General features: G+C 39.1%; 1 protein-coding gene across 1 annotated transcript in view; it reads left to right on the top strand.

Moving 5' to 3' along the window:
• lrp5 (low density lipoprotein receptor-related protein 5) overlaps positions 1-22,319 on the top strand; it is a 54,463-nt gene that overhangs the window by 11,736 nt on the left and 20,408 nt on the right. Inside the window, exons 2-11 of the mRNA XM_082541276.1 lie at positions 3,213-3,413; positions 3,576-3,792; positions 6,502-6,570; positions 6,739-6,867; positions 9,476-9,672; positions 9,813-9,944; positions 16,945-17,033; positions 17,119-17,337; positions 17,701-17,789; positions 18,141-18,312. Of these exons, the coding sequence (XP_082397402.1) occupies positions 3,213-3,413; positions 3,576-3,792; positions 6,502-6,570; positions 6,739-6,867; positions 9,476-9,672; positions 9,813-9,944; positions 16,945-17,033; positions 17,119-17,337; positions 17,701-17,789; positions 18,141-18,312 (1,514 nt within the window). The remainder of the gene's footprint in view (positions 1-3,212; positions 3,414-3,575; positions 3,793-6,501; positions 6,571-6,738; positions 6,868-9,475; positions 9,673-9,812; positions 9,945-16,944; positions 17,034-17,118; positions 17,338-17,700; positions 17,790-18,140; positions 18,313-22,319) is intronic.

Raw genomic sequence — 22,319 nt, 5'->3', positions numbered from 1 at the left:
TCTGATTTCTAATTAATTACAAAGAAACAGGTTTTTGGAGAATTGTGGGATTTTAAGGCTGTCTGTATAAAACAGCTGTTTTTCCTGGAATCACGAGCTGAGTGGTCAGACAGGATCCTGGGCAGCTGTGGATTATCCAGTGTTCTGTGGAATAGTTGTGTTGACACAAACAAAAAAACGATCTATTCTAATATGGGAATTACGCAAACAAGAGCAGAAAGCCACAGTTATTTGGAATAGTTTTAAACTGGATACAGTTGTAGTTGATTTGTCCAAAATATGAAGTAGAAAAAAAGTTATATCATTCCGTACCAGTATGTTTTTCTGACCTTCTGCTATTATCAGAAGAATATCTTGAAAAAGGAACTATGATCATAACTGGGTTGTATTAATTTAGGGGGGGGGGGGGGTCCATTGTTCTGAATAAATTTCACAATTAACTAATCAACCAGAAGGGTCAATTAAAGTTTCTTTTATTGTCACTGGAATATTTTTATTCATCAGTATAGCCAGTCCTCTGGCTGTAGAATGAAATGAAGATGACATAACATGGCCAACCTACTTTGTTCTATTGCAGTAAGATGGGTTTCTTGCATAAAGGCAACATTAATTTACATTTTTCTTAGCTGGTTTAAAACTTTCTTTCTTTTAACTGGTCCGTTCAGCCCGTTTACATTAATACTAACAAAGTTTATATTCTTATTCATCAATAACAAAAATGAAACTCCTCAGAGTATAATAAGCTCTCTGAGAGTCCCCCATAAATGTAAAAAAAACATCTCCTTTAGCAAAAAAGCAACAGTAGGAAAAAACAGCACTCACTCATAGGATTATAAGAATGGCACTCTCATTCTTACGGCTCAGCCCTGTGTGTTTTGAGGAAAGAATAAACACTGTTATAAAAATTACTTCAGTTGTTATTTCAGCATGTATAGATAATTTTCCAGCACATTTCTTTCACTGAGGTTACCAAACTGGAAGTTGGTCTTTAAGTTAGTGTTTTGGTTTTCTTTGTGCAAAATAAATAAGTGATAGAGAAAACACAGTTCAATGAAACTGTAGGAGTAACCTGTGTTAAACTTTGTGTTGCTTAACATTCATTTCATTCATTTCCAGGTTTTATTCCAACTAAAAAACTGCCAGTGTGTTGAAAGTCACTTAAATGTATCAGCTCTCTGATTCCCAGAGTTATCCCTGTCCTCGTCCATCTGGGGGGCCTCGCTCTGCTTAGGTGTTTTCATACATGAAATCCTACCTCTGTTAGGAGAATCGCTTCTGGACATTATCCACAGTTGTCATTTCTGACATGTAGCAAACAGCACCGCTTCAGACTTGTTTTCAGTACTGGAAGCACACTGTTTATGTCAAGGGTGTAGCCTGAGTGTGGATGAGCATGGACACGTGATGCCCACTCACTTGATGTGAATTGCTGTAATTTCCTGTCATTTTGTTTAATGTATCTGTTTCATTACTGTTACAGTAAAGCTACCTATTTCCTCTCTAGTAACATAACAACGTTGTGTTTGAACGGAATATTTTAAAGAATTATTGGTTTGATTAATCAGCAGTGTGTTTCAGCATGAATGATAGGACAGGTCGCCAGCCTGTCACAGAGACAGACAACCATTTACACTCACATTCACACTTATGGGGAATTTAGAATCATCAGTTAACCTAACCTTACTAACTGCATGTCTTTGGGCTGTGGGAGGAAGAACCCCCGCAAACATGGGGAGAAACATGCAAACTCCACATAGAAAGGCCCTGAACTCGAACCCGAACTCGAATCTAACGCAGACCTTCTTGCTGTGAGGCAACAGTGCTATCCACCGCACCACCGTGCTTGCTTTTACCTATGTAATTTGATTTCAATAACACCAGTAGAGACTACGTTCAGCGCTCACTTTGGGGCACCACAACAGGTAGAGCAATATGTTTGACTTGGCAGATTTTTACATCAGATACCCTTCCTGGTGCAATCCCTGCTCGTCCTGGAACTGAGAGCTTTAGCTTGCTAAGTGAACGTTTAAACCATTGCCTTATGGAGACACTATGTTTAATAAAAGTAGTACCATGTGTCTTTTAGGGCTTGGGTATTGTTTCTGGGCAGCGTTCGTACTAACAGAGGCAGACTGGCTTCGTTCTGTGGGATTATAGGAGGCACGGTTGTGCCAAACCACAGCGTAGTAGCTCTGCCACCCTGCCTGGCCAAAACCACAGGATTCCCCAGAGGCTCTGTGGCAGCTGCTGTGATCACTACTGGCTTCAACAGTGGGAGGACAACATCTCTTGAGTTACTGAACCGCGCTAACAAAGACATGGGTTTATGGAATCTGGACCCTGACATTTGCATACTTACCGCATGGTTGGGACAGAGTGGGAATGCTTTCTTGTACAAACATTTTTCTTATATTGCCCTGGTTTGTTTTATGTTCTATTGTGAACTTGACTGTGTGTGGGTCTAGAATCAGCACTGTGCTCAGTGTCAGTATTTATCTGAGAATAGGTTTGTTTTTTATGTATATTTAATTCTGAGCTCAGAAAAGGATTGTAGTTCACTGGGCATGTGAAAGACACCACTGTGTGTGTGCCGTGCAGAGAGGAGGAGAGAACAGTCAGCCAGTTTACACATATAAAAGCAGACTGATTAGAGAGTCAGTAGAACTGTAGGTACAGAGAAAAGGCTTCCGCTGGTGTAACACGTGCTGGAACTGCAAAATAACCCCCAGGTGTGCGTCTCTGCATTAGAGAAGGTGGAGAGTGGTACCGTAATAATTGCATAATGCATTAATTTCCCCCTCTGCTGATCTTATAGGAGACACGAAAGGTTAGAGTATGGAGACTCCAAAATGCATTTTTCCCCCAGTGCAGTAACTCCCTGAAATGAGTGTTTGTCAGTCTTTTGGATATGTTTCCCACATATTTCCAGTCTGTACTTGGTAAAAAGACAAAAATGAGAATATTCAGAAGAAATAAAGCAGCATTTTGTTTGAAAAAGTTTATTCATTTTTTGAGAGAATTGCCGTGATATCAATTGAAAGCTTTAGTCAGATTGCTAGAGGCAGATCCAATAGCTGTTTTGTTTTTTTAGCAAACCAGTGAAATTTAATAACTGTTCGAATATAAGCATCTTTGCGTCTCTGTATGAAATAGCATTGTGAGAAATCTGAGTGATGTATGAAATGTTACATAAAGGATCTTTTCCATTCCAGGGTCACCGCTCCTTCTTTTTGCCAATCGACGTGACGTGCGATTGGTAGATGCAGATGGTGTCCGAGGGGAGTCCGCCATCATCGTGAGTGACCTGGAAGATGCAGCAGCTGTGGACTTCTTGTATTCTGAACGCCTGATATTTTGGACGGATGTCAGTGAAGAAGCCATCAAACAGACTCACTGGAATCAGTCTTCTAACTGTAAGACTAGACACTGTTTACTTTTAATTTTTCTACTTGGTGAGGACTTTCTCGTAAAAAGCTAAAATAACTATTGCTGCATGTGTTAATGATTTATTGAAATATACACCCTTTTTCATGTAACAGTTTCAACTGAGTTTGTTGGGGTTTTTTTACCTACAGCCCTTAAAGAGGCACTGGGAACAGGCCAGACTGTGGTAGTATCAGGGTTAGACAGTCCTGATGGGCTGGCCTGTGACTGGTTGGGTAAAAAGCTCTACTGGACGGACTCAGAGACCAATCGCATTGAAGTGGCCAACCTAGATGGAACCTCAAGAAAGGTGTTGTTCTGGATGGACTTGGACCAGCCCAGGGCTATCGCTCTCAACCCTGGCCAGCGGTAACAAAATACACACAGAAATGTGCAAAGATGTGTCTGACACCATTCATTTTTTGTTATTGAATGGATCAGATATTGGGTGGGGTGTAGGCTATGTAAAATATCCTCACAATCAAACCACAGACCAGATTCTACATCAAATTAATAATTGGGTGTAAAACTGATATGGATATCAAAAATCTTTTTTTTTTTTTACATTTTATAACCTAGTTTCTAGTTTCTTGGCTCTACTGATTCTGCTGATTTGATCTCTTATAGCTCATGTTGTCCTCAATGAAACTGGAAAGCTCACTAATTATTATAAATGCCAGTAGAAACACTTCAAAATGTAACTACTGTTGTTACAGGAAAAAAAAAGCTGTACTATTTTTTATGATTATATTGACCTTACAATCAGTGATGATGGAAAATGAGTCTGGCTGGCTGAATGAGTGACAGGGCAAGCTGAACACAGAGATAAACATGTTTAGGGCACTAAGAAATAGCAATTCATCTAAAAAAACAAACCCTAAAAACACTGATACAGTGACAGTGACACAGTTTTTATAATTTTATATCTATATGCTACCACAAATATTCCGAGAAGATGAGGATCATTCTTTAACACACTGGGTTACTGAACAATTGAGCTAAGGGCAACTGAAAATGTTGCTGGAAATGCTGCACATACCCAGATTAAAAAAAAAAAAAAAAAAGACAGGTAGGCAAAGCTTTCTTATCCAAAGAGTAAAGAGTAAAATTGTCAGAAGCCAGTGGGGTCCCAAATGTACACAGAAGGTGTTCTTCGCCTTTGTTCTTTGGCTGTAATGTAAGAAGTCACAGGGTTTCCAACCCAGACAGGTTGTGTCCCATTTAGGAGCTTTATGGTTTGCACTTTACTTTCACTGTTTTAATAGGGTTAAGAACCAAAACCCTTGTACATTAGACATTGAGTTTCAATGGAAATACCTGTATAAATAAAGGTTAAAAAAAAACCCTGCTAAACGGCGCCTTGTACATACAATTAGGTCCTTAAGTGTATGGATAGTGACACTGCTGTTTTGTTTGTTTGTTTTTTGCTTTTGCCTTTAATTCAAGGGGTTAAGAACATTTTTTATGAACTACAGCCATTTTTATACAAAGTTCCCTTTTCAGAGGCTTGTTTTTTATTTTTTATTTTTTTTTTATTATGACTAAAAAAATGAAAAGCTGCCGTGGTCAGTTTTGTTTGCACCTGAGAACATCAGACGACACATATTATGTTGCAGGTAAATTCAGCCTGACTAGAACAGTGGAGCTGGAAATCACATTTCTTGTTATTGCATTAAAGGCATTTGACCTTTTTATGTTTAAATGTGTTTTTCCCTTAAATACACATTTCACAGTAAGAAAAGTTTTTCACCACAGGCTAAAAAACATGTCAATGACAGAAAAAGTTAGATCGTCAGTGTGCACAGATAACATTTTTATAGAGCACAAGAACCATGCGGTGTTTCTGTGTTGGAGTTTCAGGCCAATGTTTTTCATTATAAAGAAAATAATCATTGGTGGTGTGAGAAAAGATGAAACTCAAGCAGGTCGATTAAATTCTTAAGAAGCATCTGCATTCACATTACAGTGCCAGTGAAATGTTACTACAGGTGGGGTCATTGAATCTGTAGTATATATACAGTATATATATGGAATCATATTTAAAAAAACATAAAAGACAACATTGAGATGCAAAGACAATATTGTATATATACACATTATTCCCAGATTTCTCATTTCAATTCTTTAGCTACAGTTGCAGGAGTTTAAGAATAGTTTTTGCACAAATGGACTGGCTTTTATAATGCTTTCCTAGTCATACTGACCACTCAGACTTCTTCAGACTGCAAACCACATTTAACCATCGATTCATACGTGCCTTTTAGTTATTATTACACTTTATCTACCTCGCACCCAAGGCCATTTTAGAATAACCACATGACCTAAGATGTATTCCTTTGGAGGGAACCCCACATTGTCTCAGGCAGAACATGCAAACTGCAGATTCAAACCCAGGACCTTGTTGCTGTCAAGCAGCAGTACCAGCCACTGCGCCACCATACCACCACTGTGAGTAGCATATAGATATCAAGTCAGTATAATAAGAACAATTACTAAAACAGATGAAAAGTACAAATTTAACTTTAGTTACTTAACTTTAATTATCCAGTATTACTATCCAGTATTAGTATTAGTATCTGTGAAAGGGAAACTATACAAAACTTGCACCTTTCCTGAAAATTTTCTTTATGTAACTTAAAATGTAAAACTTTGTTCCATCAGTGGTGGTTTAGATTAAGCAAAATAACTCCAAACCCTGACACTAAAAACATATTTCAAAGATGGGATAAGGTCCTGATGGAGCTCAGGATTTTCCTGTTACCAACAGAAAGTTTATCATTTAAACCAAAAAGTTATATTTGATATCATCCACCAACAAAAACACTTTTCCACAGCCTTCTGGATGACCTGTGTACTACAGGAGACTGGGGAATAGATGCTAATAACCTCTAGCACAGTACTCATTAACTCGTATTACACAGATAAAACATCACATGTTGAGAAGTTGTATAAACGTAAAAACAAAAAACAAACTAATTAACTAAATAAATAAATTTAAAACCCCCCAAAAAAGAACAAAACCATTTTGGTTTTAATGTTATGTGTATGAGTGATATATTTCTTTGCTCTTCCCCTCAGCTACATGTACTGGACAGACTGGGGGGAGGAACCCAGGATCGAGCGTGCTGGCATGGATGGCAGCAACAGGTACGGTAACTACATAAGACTGCACTCAGATCTTCTGTGTTTACAGTAGTATACTAGTTGTAGTTTTACTTTTGTAGTGTGGACTTTTTGTTTAGATGTGTTACAAAAAAGTCACATTAAAATGTTTTTTTTAAAATCTCAATTCTAAGCATCTCTGTCTTGTATCAGGAGAGTAATAGTGAATGAGGACATTTACTGGCCCAACGGTCTCACCATAGACCTGGTGGAACAGAAGTTGTACTGGGCTGATGCCAAACTCAGCTTCATTCATAGAGCCAATCTGGATGGATCAGCACGGTATGCAGCTTTATGTACATCTGCGTGTGTGTGTGCGTGCGTGTAAAAGACTGTCTTAGAATGAATTCAAACCAAGAGTGTAATGATGTATGCTTTTCCTCCTTCCTTTTCATTCAGTTCAGTATATGGGGATCCATATACTGTAATCCAAAACCAAAAACATTACCGCATACCCTGACTGTTGTTCTGGTCCACTGGTAAAAACTACACTGCAAAGACAATAAGCCAGTATAACCAAATCCCCTTTTGTTGCCTCTTACTGAGTACAACTTTAGAGTGGAATAGAAGCTAGCCCCTCTGCAGGAGACTGGTTTCAAACCAAGCTTGTGCTGTGAGAGGAGCCCAGTTATATCAAGCCAATATCTCAACCCCATGCCCTAACCCTGCAGGAATTCAGAGAAAATAGCACTTTGTTGGCAGTAGGAAGGAAAAACTCCCTTTTCACAGGTCGCAGCAGACGGCTGCTCCTCCCTGGGCCTCGTTCTGCAACTTGTTGGGCGAGGAGAGGCAGACAGGACAGATGCACTACACGCATTAGGGGTTAAATTACAATGTACATGGTAGAAGATAGAAGGACGTTTGAAATACTATAAGTACGCTAATGGTATGTAATATATTGTCATAAACTGAATTTTTAATGTTTCTTTCCAGCTGTCTTATCTACATAAAATGCATAAAGAGGTGCAGGAAACAAAGAAAGTACTGCAACTTTTAATGACAGCAGTGTGCTGCAGCATGATGACTCTCACTTAGAGCAGACATGAAAGCTAATTCAAATAAATTAGATGAACATCACCAATATTTTTTTTTCAGTGTATCTTGCCAAAATTAGAAGATCAATGTTTGAGGATGTCTTAAACATATACATTCCCTGTCTGTCTTATCACTGGTATTTATTGATTCTTTGTACCAAGGTATCAGTATTGAATTGGAAATAGAAAACCCTAGCTCAGTGTAGCACTGATTTGAAGCACTATTGACATTTTATGTGAGAACAATATTTGTCACCGTACAAGAGAGATGAGATTTACTGACGTCTTACTTCATATAGTTCTTTCAGTTGTCAACAGTCACCTATTATGACAGTATCTCTTTAATTAAGGCAGAAATAAAACATGATTTTCAAAATTCTTAATCAGGATCAAGAATAAAAACATCAACGATCAGCAAATAACGCTTTGAGTTTTCACTGGGAACAGAAAAATGGAGGTGGGAAGTGAAAAATAGCTGCACAGACCGAATAAAAAAATAGATGGAATAGTCCAAGACAAACAGAGCTGTGGTGTGCATTCCCCAGTCAAAACACACACACACACACACACACACACACACACACACACACACACACACTGCATTTTGCTCACAGCTCAGGATTTTCTTTTGTTTCTTTTTCCTTCTATTGGCCTTTTTTCTCCACATATGCTCTTTAACTCTTTTTCTCTTTTTGTTTCCATCCAAAAAACGAATGTACCAAATAGTGCAGAGTAAAGCACATATAACTGATAGTTACTATATTATATTACTGATAGTTAGTTAGCCCACCAACATTCAGTCCATCTGTAAAAGATTTCCAGTTACTGACCTTTTAAACATAGTTAATGGAATTCGACCAGATGTACCAGAGACTGGGAAAATGAGGACTGGAAAAAACAAGGAGAAGGAACTAGACAAACAGACATACTTTCTTTAAGAGAAACAGAAAAAGTGCTCATCTTAATTTCCTGGTTTGATAAAATCCTGGCCATCCCTGAACATAGATCCTGGATTTTTGTGTGTCACAGGATTTACCAGCACTGCTTTGGATTGATGATGTTTCTGTCTAGAACAAGCCAAGTCACACAGGCCTTTTACTTGTAGTAACTGTAGAACTTGTAGTAATTATCAGTGGATAATGTTTGTCTGCAAATCAATATCTGCTCTCGCCCTCAATTACATACAAAAGCTGGACAAAGCTTTGAAATCTGGAGTTAGTTACATTTTTCCTGTTTCCTAATGCACACACACACAAACACACTCAGGCATGTAACTAAGAATGATGACTGGTTACAGCCAGTTCTTTGTGTTTTCTTTATATTTTTCTTTACATGATTGTGTTTCAGAAATGAAACATTTATTCCTTATCAGTGATTCCTCAAACACTTCTCCAATCTTAGTTTTATGTAGTTTTTTTATATTAACGATGGAGAGAGTGAGTGAGGTTGTACCTGAATGTGGTTTAGATATTTATGTTCTAAAGAGGACAGTTTCATTCCTACGTTGCCTCCATTGAACCAAAATTTCATTTGTACACAAGAGTTTGCAGTTCTAAGAATCCTTTTCTTGTCTGTGGTGTTGAAAATGGTTTGGCTGAGCATTTATATGATTTGAGAAATATAATCCTGTGAGTCACTGGTAAGATCGGTTAAAGTGTTAATGGAAGTGCAGATAAATTTGCAAACATGAATGCTAACACAAATGTTGATTTTTAAGTACATTATAGAGCAAACAAAAAAACCCGATAAATCACGTTGTTTATATTTATTCATTAATTCCCTGTATCAGCATTTCAAAATGCATTTTTAATGACATGAGTAAACATAAATTAATAAGCTTTCATTTCATCCTGCAGGGAAACGGTGGTGGAAGGCACCCTGACCCATCCTTTTGCCCTAACGTTGTCTGAGGAGACATTATACTGGACCGACTGGCAGACTCGTTCCATCCACGCCTGTAGCAAACACAGTGGAGACAAAACCAGAGAGATCCTCAGTGGGATTTACTCTCCCATGGACATACAGGTTCTGGAGCCCTACCGCCAACCAGACAGTACGTGTTTCACTGTTTTACATTTGTGTTTGTAGATTAGGTTTGTAGCTGGATAATTCTGGCCAACTTTGATCTACTTTCTGGTAATTATTTAATGATCTCTCTGCTTATTCTCACCCCAACGTGTATTTTTGTTGCAGTCCAGACACCATGTAGTATCGATAATGGAGGCTGCAGTCACCTCTGCTTACTCTCTCCAGTTGAGCCTTTCTATAGCTGTGCCTGCCCCACTGGCGTGCAGCTTAAACCAGACAGAAAGACATGCAAACCAGGTATGGATCATTTACATTACTATAACCTCAGAATAAACCAAACCTTGTCTTCCCCTGTCCATGTGTCAAAGTGTCCTTGGGTAAAATACTGAACCCCAAGTTACCCCCAATGTGTCCACTAGAGAGAGAGAGCGAAAGAATGGACATGTAGTTAAAAGTGCTTAGGTACGGATAAAAACATGTGTTTTTAGTGCTCAAATTGAGTAGAAATGGGCTAGTCTACTTACCATTTGTTTTAAAGGAATGGCTCTATTCCTTCAGTTTTAGTTTTTAAGTTTAGTTTCTGTACTGGGTCTGTTTGTCCATTTTCTCTGCTCTTTGGCATTCTTTATTTTTGTTTGGGGTGTTTGCATGTCACAGGGGAACCAGGGGGTAGGGTAGGCTGCATTTTTTAAAATCAAAAATCCATTCCATTGTTGGTCTGCATTTAGCTGTTTAGCACAGATAAATCCAGTAATTTATTGTGAAAAACTCAGTATGCGTGCCGTGCACAAATAAAAAATAACGTTTTTTGGGTTTTTTTGCAATGGTAGTTATCAATAATAGTTGCTTCAGGATAGATATATTATTATATTGTGACTCCAACACTCAAACAGTTTCCTATTGCAGGAACATTGTGCCAATGGGGAAGGATTCCCTTTTAAAAAGAAGAGACCTTTGGCAGAGCCAGGCTCAGAGGGGAAAGAGAAGAGGGAAAAAATTAAAGCATAGAGAGCTAAGGACAAAACACAAACTACTGGAGAGAGTAGACAAAATGTATAAATATATAAATAAAATTAATTCCATTGAACTGAAAAATGATGTATTGTGTTCTGTAACATAACTGTGGACTTTTCTGGTATTTCAGGTACATGAGTAAGTTATTGCCTAAAAAGGGTTTAAATGTTGCTCATGAGAAATTAGCATATGTGGAGGAGTAATGTCATATTAATGAAGTTCTAGATAAAAGTTATAAAAAATAAAGTTAATCAGAATCTGTGACATAGCAAGCTGTCTGTAAGTCTGCGAAATGTAGTAAAAAGCTCAGAGAATGGTAGCAATGCTAGCAAACCGTTTAAATAAAAACTTAATGCCATGATCAGCAACACCATGAAATTTTACTGAGTGGACAACAACAAACGACTTCTTTAATAAATACGTGATTGTTTTGAATATGTTACCACAAATGAAGGGCAATTAATATATAGTGAGTATAAATTATATAATCATTAATTACATCTTCATATCTGTGCTAATCATATTCAGTCTAGAGCAGGGGTCACCAACACGGTGCCCGCGGGCACCAAGTCGCCCGCAAGGACCACATGAGTCGCCCGCGGGCCTGTTCTAAAAATAGCTCACCATAACAACTTACCAGTAAGCTGCATCTATTTTTATTTTTTCTTGCTATTTTTTTTTAATCACAATTGCATTGGTGTTAATTTGTTAGAGATAATATATTAAAAAAAAAGAAAAAGAAAAGAAAAGAAAAAAAGAAGGAAGAAAAGAGAAAAAAAAGAGATAATATATAAAAAAAAAAGTTTATTATTAAATATTAGATCATGATCTAATATTTAGTGCTAGCTGGTCTCCACGGAAACAGTTGCCGTGAAGACCAGCAAAGGCAAAGGTGAGGAGATGAGGAAAACATGGCGGAAAAAAGGAAGAAAACATATAATTTTAACAGTGAATGGGAGGAAGAGTTCTTTTTTACCACTGTGAAAGATTCATGCGTGTGTCTCATTTGCGGGGCAACTGTGGCAACGGCAAAGCGGCACAACGTGGAGAGACATTTCCGAACGTGTCACACAAGCTACCATGCTAACTACCCAAAGGGCAGCACACTGCGAGCGGAAAAGGCCCGCGAATTAAAGGCAGGTTTGAGCAAACAGCAGTCTTTTTTCACGAGACCGGTGAAAAACTCTCAAAAAGCAACCGAAGCCTCATTTAGAGCTACACATTTCATGATTAAGAAAAAGAAGGCATTTTTAGACGGGGAGGTTTTCAAAGAAGCAATGATGATAATTGCAAAAACTGTGCTTAAAGACGAGAAATATGGAAACGATGTAATCTCCACTCTCTCTGATGTCCAGCTGGGGGCAACTACAATTGTTAGAAGAGTGTCGGCTATGTCCGGGAACTTGGCCAATCAGTTGGATCAGGATCTGGCAAAGTGCAGTTGGTTTAGCATCCAGTGTGACGAGTCCGTGGACAGCAGCAGTACAGCACAGCTGATGGTCTTTATCCGGATGGTATTTGATGGTTTCTCCACAAAAGAAGAACTTCTGACACTACTGCCGCTAAAGACAACTACGAAGGGAGTTGACATCTATAACGCGGTGAAGGAGTTTTTCGCGAAGAAAAAGGTACCGTTGGAAAAGCTGGTATCAGTGACTACCGACGGGGCTCCTGCTATGATCGGCCGACATACGGGATTCATCGCTCACTGTAAAGGTGACACAGAGTTCCCAAACTTCATGCATTACCACTGCATCATTCACCAGCAGGCGTTATGCGCAAAGGTGATCGGCTTCGAGCACGTCATGACTCCCGTCGTGAAGATCATAAACAGCATCCGCTCCAGAGCTAAACAGCACAGAACATTCAAGGTGCTATTGGAGGAGCTGTCAGCTGAATATGGTGACCTGCTACTACATACGGAAATCCGATGGCTCAGCAGGGGACGGATTTTGCTTCGTTTTTTGTCACTTTTGGGTGAAATCCAGGAGTTCATGCAATCCAAAGGGGAAGACACATCTCTGCTGGAGGACACTGAGTGGACACTTGACCTTGCGTTTTTAACAGACATTACTGGGAAACTGAACCATTTGAACTGTGAGCTGCAAGGCAAAGGTAAGACTGTTGCTGACATGATAAGTGCTTTAAATGGATTTAAAGCCCAGATGAGCATCTTCTCTGTGCATTTACAGAGAAAAAAGGTGCTGCACTTTCTTTCTGTGCAGATGGTGCTGAAAGACAATGCTTCTGCATCTGAGACTTTTGCCAAAGTTGCAGAAAAGTACACTCAAGTCATAAACTGACTTGGTCAAGAGTTTGAGAACAGGTTTTGTGACCTTGATCAGCTTGAGCCATGCATCTCATTCGTTTCCAATCCTTTCATGAATGTGGACACAACATGCATTGCTGAGCAACTAAGTTCAATGTTCAGCTTGGATGCTGGACAGGTGGAAATCGAAATTGTAACATTGCAAAATGACGTCCTCCTCAAAGCCTATCAGGGTGCACCAAACTTTTGGTGCCTTGTTGACACAGAAAAGTACAGTGGTGTTTGCACAGCAGCTATGAAGGTTGCCAGCCTGTTTGGTTCAACCTATCTTTGTGAATCAGCCTTTTCTGACATGAACTTCATCAAGAACAAACACAGAACACGCCTCTCCGATGCACATCTGCAAGACTCACTCAGAGTTGCAGTGTCAAGTTATACCCCAGATTACAACACACTGGTGAACAGCATGCAATGCCAGGTTTCCCACTAACAGACAAAGAAAGCCATATTAGATGTTCTCAGTGGCAATTTGCTTTAAAATGCTGCCAATTTGGTGAAAAGTTCTGTAAAATTTGAAAGTTGATTTTTTGTATGTTACATACATACAAAAATAATGTATGTCACAGTGCATGATTTGTTAAAATTTGTTAGTGGTAAGTGAAAATGTTGTAGAAGTGATCACTTCAAAATGTAAATACTTGCAGAGATATATAGAAATAAAGCATTGCATATTGATATTTATGTTTCCTACCTTGTTTCCTACTTGCATTCAGTGTTGGGAAGGTTACTTTTAAAATGTATTCCGTTACAGAATACAGAATACATGCCCCAAAATGTATTCTGTAACGTATTCCGTTACGTTACTCAATGAGAGTAACGTATTCTGAATACTTTGGATTACTTAATATATTATCGTGCTTTTTACAACAACGTGAATGTACTATTGCTGTGTGATTTATTACTGTTACTGAAGGTCCGCGACTCCGAACTGTAGTAAAGGGACCTCTGACTAATACGGCGGGGTCCCTGTCGGCTCGTAGCCGAAAAATAGCTTTACTTTGTTGTGTGGGTCAACTTTTCTTGCGAGAGACAGAGAGAGGCGTTGAAAGACTGCTCCAACGGAACTTATTGTTTTCGGATGAAAACACGAACACGGTGTACAGTCGAGTCTTAATAGCTTACTTACAACTGGGCTCGTCAGGCACTCTTCTTGGCTGCAGTGGTTATTATTATATTTACATGCTTCCAGCTCCCGTTTTTCCTCGACGGCAACTCGTACCTTTCCACTCGCCTTTTTCTCCCTCCTCGCGCTCACAGACACATAACGTGTATGGCAGTCCATTCTCCCTGCAACACGGACTATACTGCCCATGATGCTACATTCTTTAGAGCTATGCTTGTAGCATTCTGCCTGTTAGCTTAGCACAACAACGAAAAGGCGCTCTCTCACCCAGGAAACACACAGTCGCAGAGAGAGAGAGAGCGTCGCCCTGTAACCATGGCAACCGTAACGCTGCCGCCTGGAACAACAGAACATAGCTGTCAAACAAACCCAAACAGTCCTGACCCGCGACAAAATGAAACAGGAAAGTACCGCAGTGTAATCCATTTATTTCAACAAAGTAACTGTATTCTGAATACCACCTTTTTAAACGGTAACTGTAACGGAATACAGTTACTCATATTTTGTATTCTAAATACGTAACGGCGGTACATGTATTCCGTTACTCCCCAACACTGCTTGCATTCTTTATAATTATGGTGAAAAATAATTAACATAATTAGTGTCCGTACATAGATGAATATCATTAATTATTAATGATAACACATAATTAAGTTAAACTGAGGAAATTTGTCATTTGAGAAGTGTGTGTCAAACTGGTAGCCCTTCACATTAATCGGTACCCAAGAAGTAGCTCTCACTTTCAAAAAGGTTGGTGACCCCTGGTCTAGAGTAACCCAGTTCTATTTGTAGTTTCCTAGAATAATTAGTGTGTACTCTTGCCGACCCCATTTACCACTGCGTTTGGTGTGTGAAAAGTGATGCAGAGTGGGGAGCATCAGCTAGAAAACAAGTAAAATGACCAGTAAAATGAACCCTGCAGTTTAACAGTTAGCTGACCGGCCACCATGCTGATTCCCATGAGGCTAAAACAATAGAGCTTTATTCTATAATAGCACAACACTGTATTAGAGTTTTCTGTGTCTGTTAGGCTGTGTTATGGGAATGTATTAAATTTGAATGAAGCATGCCAACCAATCACTTAGCCACTGTTGACAATAAAAACAACAATGCCCTATTGTGTCAGGCTGCAGTTTGTGTGTCTGTGGGTGTGTGTGTGTGTGTCTTTGTGTTTTTGTGTGTGCTTCTAATTTGTTTTGCTTGGCTGGTTAAATTGAAGGCGTTTGTTATTGCGCTGCCTGTAGAGTGTGTGTGTGTGTGTGTGTGTGTGTGTGTGTAAGACTGTTTGTTAGGGGTCTTTAAGTGTCTCAAAATGAAGTCAAGCGAAGAGAAGAGTGGAATCACAGATGCTGTCCCTCCTTTCTCTTCATTCTCTTCCTTTATTTATCCCGCCTTGCCTCAGACATTTAAGTAACGATGAATAACTCTCATTGTAAAATCTGATTGGTGCCAAGGCTGAGAGATGCCAGATTTTGGCTGGTTGTGCAGCTGAAAGAACACAGATTAAAGCTTTTGCTGACACGTTGGAGAAGTGTGTTTTATATGAGCTTATATTTAGGCTGACATTTGGAGGCCTCGAAAATGAGATTTTACTTCTTAGAGATTTATCCAGATAGAGTAAAATTCAGCGTGGTGTGTATTTTGTAACGTTCAGTTACATATCTTTATTGTCTGTAGGTTTTGTAATTTATTTTACAGACGTGCTGTACAGTAACTGTTTTGTCTTATGATTTGAGTGAATTGATTTGAAAGATAAATCAAGTAGGAACATAGAAAGAAACACTTTTAACTTTTTATAATCCGAGCACCTCAGAATCAGACGTGTAAGACACAAAGAAAAATAGTTAATTGTCTCCCATGAGGTGAGTTTGGCTCCTGTTAAATCAATCAACAGCCAAGCACAGTGGAGAATCCCCCAGGATAGCAGAGCCCTTTGTTTCCAGACTGGTTGGAGTAAGGAGGAGGCAAGAAAACTGATAATAGTGCAAGCTTGGCTCAGGCTTGAAATCTTTTTTGACAACAGACAGGTTTATATTGGGCTGTGGGCTTTGGCTCCAACCCAGATACCAAATACTCCAACTTTTGTTGGTTTGTTGGATGGCTTCTTGATATAAATGTTTAAATAACGGAGGCTTTGGCAAATGTTAGATTTTCCAGATAGGACAGAAATGTCTGACGGGTATTTGTGCATAATAACTATGACTAAACAGCAGATTAGTCCTACATAGGATAGAAGCCTCAAGCTTAATGCCATCTCATTGTCTTAAGATACAACTACAGCTAATATTATTAACAATATTAAACATATGTTTTTTGGATTGGGGGGGTAGGAGTTGAATTTTAAAAGTTCTTTGAATCCATTTATAAAAAGCAAAATTCTGGTATCAATTTCCTTCAAGAGTCATCTTATTTGATGTCAGCGGTTATTGTGGTAGTTTTCAATGAAACAGTGTGTAGTGTCCAAGTTAGAAGGCAGTACATAACATGCTACACAAATGACTTGAACTGGGATTTTTGCCATTGTGCTGCTTTGTCCTTGTGCATGGGCGACATGCAAGAATGTTTTGGGTTTGAACCCTGGCTGGGACTTTTTTATGCCGTTTGCATTTTCTCCCTATGGTTGCATGGGTTTACTTCAGGTACGCCGTTTATTTCAGGTTCAGCTTCCTCACACAGTCCAAAGACATACATGTTAGGTTAATTGAGGATTCTTTATTAGCCGTGGATATGAAGTAGATGGAGTGCTTATAGTATATAGAATACATTGCATTATTTCTATAATGTAATAATAAATTACTAATTACTTATTAATAACTGTCTGTCTTGTTTAGGAGCAGAGCAAGTTCTGTTGCTGGCTCGACGGACGGACCTTAGGAGGATCTCACTGGACCTGCCAGATTTCACAGACATAGTACTGCAGGTAAAAAGACATAGGAAGATTGACTGCTCCTGAATTACCTGAGCTAGGGTTCCTGAGGGTCATTGCTGTTCCTCTAATTATGCAGGTTGATAACATTCGCCATGCCATAGCTATAGATTATGACCCAGTTGAAGGTTATGTCTATTGGACGGATGATGAGGTTCGGGCCATTCGACGATCCAGCATTGATGGGAGTAATGCCACGATGTTGGTTACCACGGAGATCAACCACCCAGATGGCATTGCTGTAGATTGGGTTGCCAGAAACCTGTACTGGACTGACACGGGCACTGATCGGATTGAGGTATATCTGATTTGTTACATTAGAGATTTTATTAGATTTTTCAAAATTCACTATGTAAAACTCTAAGTACAGTTTACTCTTAGGCTGCATGGTTTATATTAAAAAGAATTGAACACAAAAGTCTAACTGGGTCACTTGTAATGCCTGTCTGCATACTTTTGGATCTGTGTGAACCGATTACCAATCAGACTTTTGAAGTTTATGCCTGTGCAATTGACAAGACAGCTTCTGGTGATTATTACTCAAAAAGAAAAGACTATGAAATTTTAAACATATATGCAAACAAACCGTTTGAATAAATCTAAAAAATATGTTGCATTGTCGTGTTACATTTTTACATTGGAATGTTATGTGGTGTTGCAGGTTACCAGGCTAAATGGAACCTCTCGGAAAATTTTGATTTCTGAGAACTTGGAAGAACCCAGAGCCATTGTTCTGGACCCTGTTAATGGGTGAGTACTTCAGTTGGCTCTCCCACCTGAACACAGCTGTCATCCGACATACAAAAGTCGTCTTATCCATATATTAATCCAAATTCATTAGAGTTTATAACATGCAAATCAAAATGCAGTCCCAAGTGTTCCAAGTTGGGAAATATTGATTTTGATGTTGAAAAAAGCATATGGCCTAACAAAGAAAGAAAGAAAAAAAATGTTTTATATCATAACATTAGATTTTACAAATAATTGTCTACCGTGAGGAATGTGAAATTTCTTTTGCAAGCTTCAAAAAGAATACCTGCCTAATCTAATATTCTCCTGTCAGTGGAACTAAAATGTTTTTTTGTCTCTTGTTTATTACAGTTACATGTACTGGACTGACTGGGGTGAGCATCCGAAGATTGAGCGAGCCAATCTGGATGGAACAGCCCGGCTGGTCTTGGTCAATAGCTCTCTGGGCTGGCCCAATGGACTGGCTATAGACTATACAGCAGGAAAACTTTACTGGGGAGATGCCAAAACGGATAAGATAGAGGTACGTTCAACAGTTGTCTTTTTCCAGATGAGTGTCAAATGAAAGTAAAATTTCTAGCCTTTACAGAATTTTTGTTCTACTCCTTGTCAGTTTAATTTCAATTCAGTTCAGTTTTTTATATAGTGCCAAATCACGACAACAGTCACCTCAAGGTGCTGTATTTTGTAAGGTAAAGACTCCAACAATACAGAGAAAACCCCAACAATGAAACAAGAAATATAACAGTGTAACAAAGCAGTCCTACATATTTTTTTAATATGCACTTTGAAGAACATATCCAGTTCCAAGATTCCTCATAGTGTCACTGGAGGCATTGCCATCCAGAGTAAGTATCTGGTTGGACTGTCCTGATCAGATCAGGACAGTGCTTTAACCTCCTAAGACCCGAACTCTTTCACGACATGCATTTTTAATTTCTCTTTGATATTTGGATATATTGGGGCCCGATGAATGTAAAAACAAAGAATTACCAGATTTTTTTTTAACCTTATTTTTGTTTTTAAGAAAAATAAGAGCCGCATATGAGGATATTTGTTTAAAAGTTTGATAGAACAGGAGCAGTATAATGTCCTCGTAAGTGATATCAGGCCCATGTAGAGCAAAATTGAGTATTTTAGTCTAAATAATCCAAAATGTGATGTCCACATATGTGGACGCCAGGTCCTAGAAGGTTAAAGGTTTCACCATTCTTTTACACTTTAACTGTTTTAACTGATTATGGATTGTACCTCAGGCATGTGTGTGTATATGTACTCCTGTTGTGAAAAGATAAAAAGTGTTTCTACACTGTGGAGCAAGAATCAAGTCCCCATAATGCAACCAGCAAATTTTAGTGTGATGACCACAAGAGGGTTGAATAGTAGTTCTGCTTATCAGGAGATTAATATCATAGCATGTAAGCTCCTCTGAAGTGTTAGAAACATAACTGTTAGCGGTTGTAGCAAGCCTACCAAACAGCTGAAAGCCTAACAGCACATAGCCTTTTAGCTTCTAAAAGAGAGAACGACAAAAGGCCTCGGCTAAGTGAAGAACTTCTCTAAGAACACTGGAGGAATGCTCTCACTCCCTCAGGTTCCCTCTCTTTGCTTCTCTTCTTTGCCCCCACCCCCACCCATGCCCCTCCTCTGTCTTAGTGTTTTCAACTCTTTTTGTTGAAGAAATCTGACTCCCCCTTCGCCTCCTTCTTTGTGGAAAAAACCCCTCTGAAGTTACCGCGCTGGCCCCCTCCTTTTGAAACGAGCATGTGTTCATGTGAGAAAGCGTTGACTGATGTGTTGCTTTCTCAGCACACATACATAAAACGGCTGCTTTGTTGTGATTATGCAGATTGACTGTGCGTAGCGCCATTCAGCCACTCTGTTGAGCCATATGGTTACTACTTGTGGATATGTGTGCCTGTGTTTTTTTTTGTGTGTGTGAGTGAATGATGTGGGACTCAGAAAATGGGGAGGTGTATATAGTGGAATTTCCCCTGCTTAAGGCCCTGCGCGTTTTTTTTTGTTTTTTTTTGAGTAACAAGTCTAGTGTCACTGCTTCATGCTGTATAGAATGAGAGAATGTCAGGGGTGTTACAGCCGGTCAAATAAGGATTGAACACGTCACCAATTTTCTAAGTCGATATATTTGTAAAAGCGCTACTGACATGAAATTCTCAGCAGATGTTGATCGCAATCCATCCAATCCATACATGCAAAGAAATCAAATGATAAATTATGTGTAATGATGAGAAATGACACAGGGAAAAATTATTCAACACACTTAATGAAATTTATTTAAACACCGTACAAAAGGCTTTGTTGGTGATGACAGCTTTAGAACGCCTCCGCACAGCCTAAACAGCCCCACACCATGATGTTCCCACCTCCAAACTTCACTGTTGATGTGGTGGTTTTGGGGTGACGTGCAGTGCCTTTTGACCTTTGACCTCCAAACACGGTGTGTTTTATGGCATCCAAAGAGTTCAGTTTTGGTCTCATCTGACCAAACTTCTCCCAGTATTTCACAGGCTTGTCTAAATGTTGTCTGCAAACTTTAAACATGATGCAACATGCTTTGGATTCTTGGATGGTGAGCGTGCATATAGGCCATGGCTCTTGAGTGCATTACTTATTGTTTTCTCTGAAACAATTGTACTTGCTGATTCCAGGTCATTCTGTAGCTCTCTACAAGTGCTCCTTGGCTCTTGGATAGCTTCTCGTAATTTTTTTCACTGCTCTGTCGGAGAACCTGGTTGTGATCGGTTTGTGGTAAAATGATCTTTCCACTTTCTGATTTTGGCCCCAGCAGTGCTCACTGTAACCTTCAGAAATTCTTGTGTGTCAAGTGCCATCTGTATGTTTTGCAACAATAAGGTTGTATTTCTTGTGTGACACACATGACACATTTTTACAGGCCATTAGTTGGGACTGAACCAGCTGATATTAATTTGCACAAATGGCAGGATTTCTAATTACTGATGGATTTCAGCTGGTGTCATGACTTTCTCTGCTTTTTTGCACCTTTGTTTCTTCGTGTGTTCAATACTTTTCCCTGAGTCATTTTTTCATTATTACAAACAACTTAATTTATGGACATCTATGGTTTGGTTTCTTTGCATGTGTGGATTGGGTTGTAACCAACATCTGGTGAAAAGTAATGTCAATAGCACCTTTAGAAATATATTTACTTAGAAAATTGTTGACATGGTCAGTACTTATTTAACCTGCTGTATATGTGCCAAATCTCTCTGGGCTGGCCAAATGGACTGGCTATAGACTAAGCAACAGGAAAACTTTATAGGGGGAATGCCAAAATGGATAGGATAGATCTATCAGCAGTCTATATATTTCCCGATGAGTGACAAATTAAAGCAAATTTTTAGCCTTTGTGGAATTTCTGTATGCCTCCCATCTGCTGGTGTGCAACAGGTCTAACATGTTGTTGTAGTTGTTTCCCCCCCAGATGTGTGCATAAAGTGTTAGAATAGATAGAGACATGGTACATCACGCTTTCCAGTGAGGGCATCATATTGAACTAGGGCTGCCACAAACGATTATTTTGATAGTCGACTAGTCACCGATTATTTTTGCGATTAGTCGACTAATCAGATCATCATCCATTGGACGTACAGCTTATTGCACCAGCAGCATCTGCTCTTATATAACTATCATTATCTTACAGCTTGAAGTGTTTGTGCTAACTAAAAATAAAGACAAGATGGTAGTTTATTAATTTTTAATGAAATTTGCAGATTGTTTCGGTGAAGTTTAATAAACTCCTTGCTTTCTAAAATATAACAGGACACCGGAGTATATTCTCCAGCATCTCACACTTCTGATAATCAGCTGTCTGCTTGAAGTTTATTCAGCTGTGCAAAAACTATAACTTTAATCTCAGGCAAACCGATTTACTCAGGAACAAATAAAATACTGAAAAAAGCCAAACAATAACATTTAAGTTATCTAAGTGACTTATATATATGTTTAACCTGAGTAGCGAAAGACGGCGGTGGGTTTGAAAACGATTTGCCGGGAGTCCGGTGTTCTCACGGCTCTAGTTAGCCTTGCCCCCGCCTAGCTAACGAGCTAGTGGGTAACAGACGTCTCCGAAAACGTCGGAGCGCTTTTGAAAATATGTGGTGTCTTGATAAACTGAGCAGATATTTGAGGTTTACACAGCTACATTCTCGCCTGAAAATATGTTAAACGTTTATTTTGTGACCCAGAAAGAATAATAAGAGTAATATTAAAACTAACTAGCTGCCGCCATTGTTGACAACTGCGCTGGGCTGCGCTATGAATTCTGGGACACAGCTTCTTCTTCTTCGGGGTTTAACGGCAGCTGGCATCCTTGGACATGCAGTGCTGCCATCTTCTGTTTCAGTCCGTTATTACACTCTTAAATCCTACTACTCATTCCTGCGTCCTTTGTGATCTTACAAAGCTTCAAACGATGCGTCGACGATTTTAATAGTCGACATAATCGTGACTAGTCGACTAATCGTGGCAGCCCTATATTGAACATCTGAC

Source organism: Aulonocara stuartgranti (genome assembly GCF_965226115.1).
Source record: "Aulonocara stuartgranti genome assembly, chromosome: 7".
Classification (NCBI taxonomy): domain Eukaryota; kingdom Metazoa; phylum Chordata; class Actinopteri; order Cichliformes; family Cichlidae; genus Aulonocara; species Aulonocara stuartgranti.
This window is presented reverse-complemented; position numbering and strand designations above follow the sequence as displayed.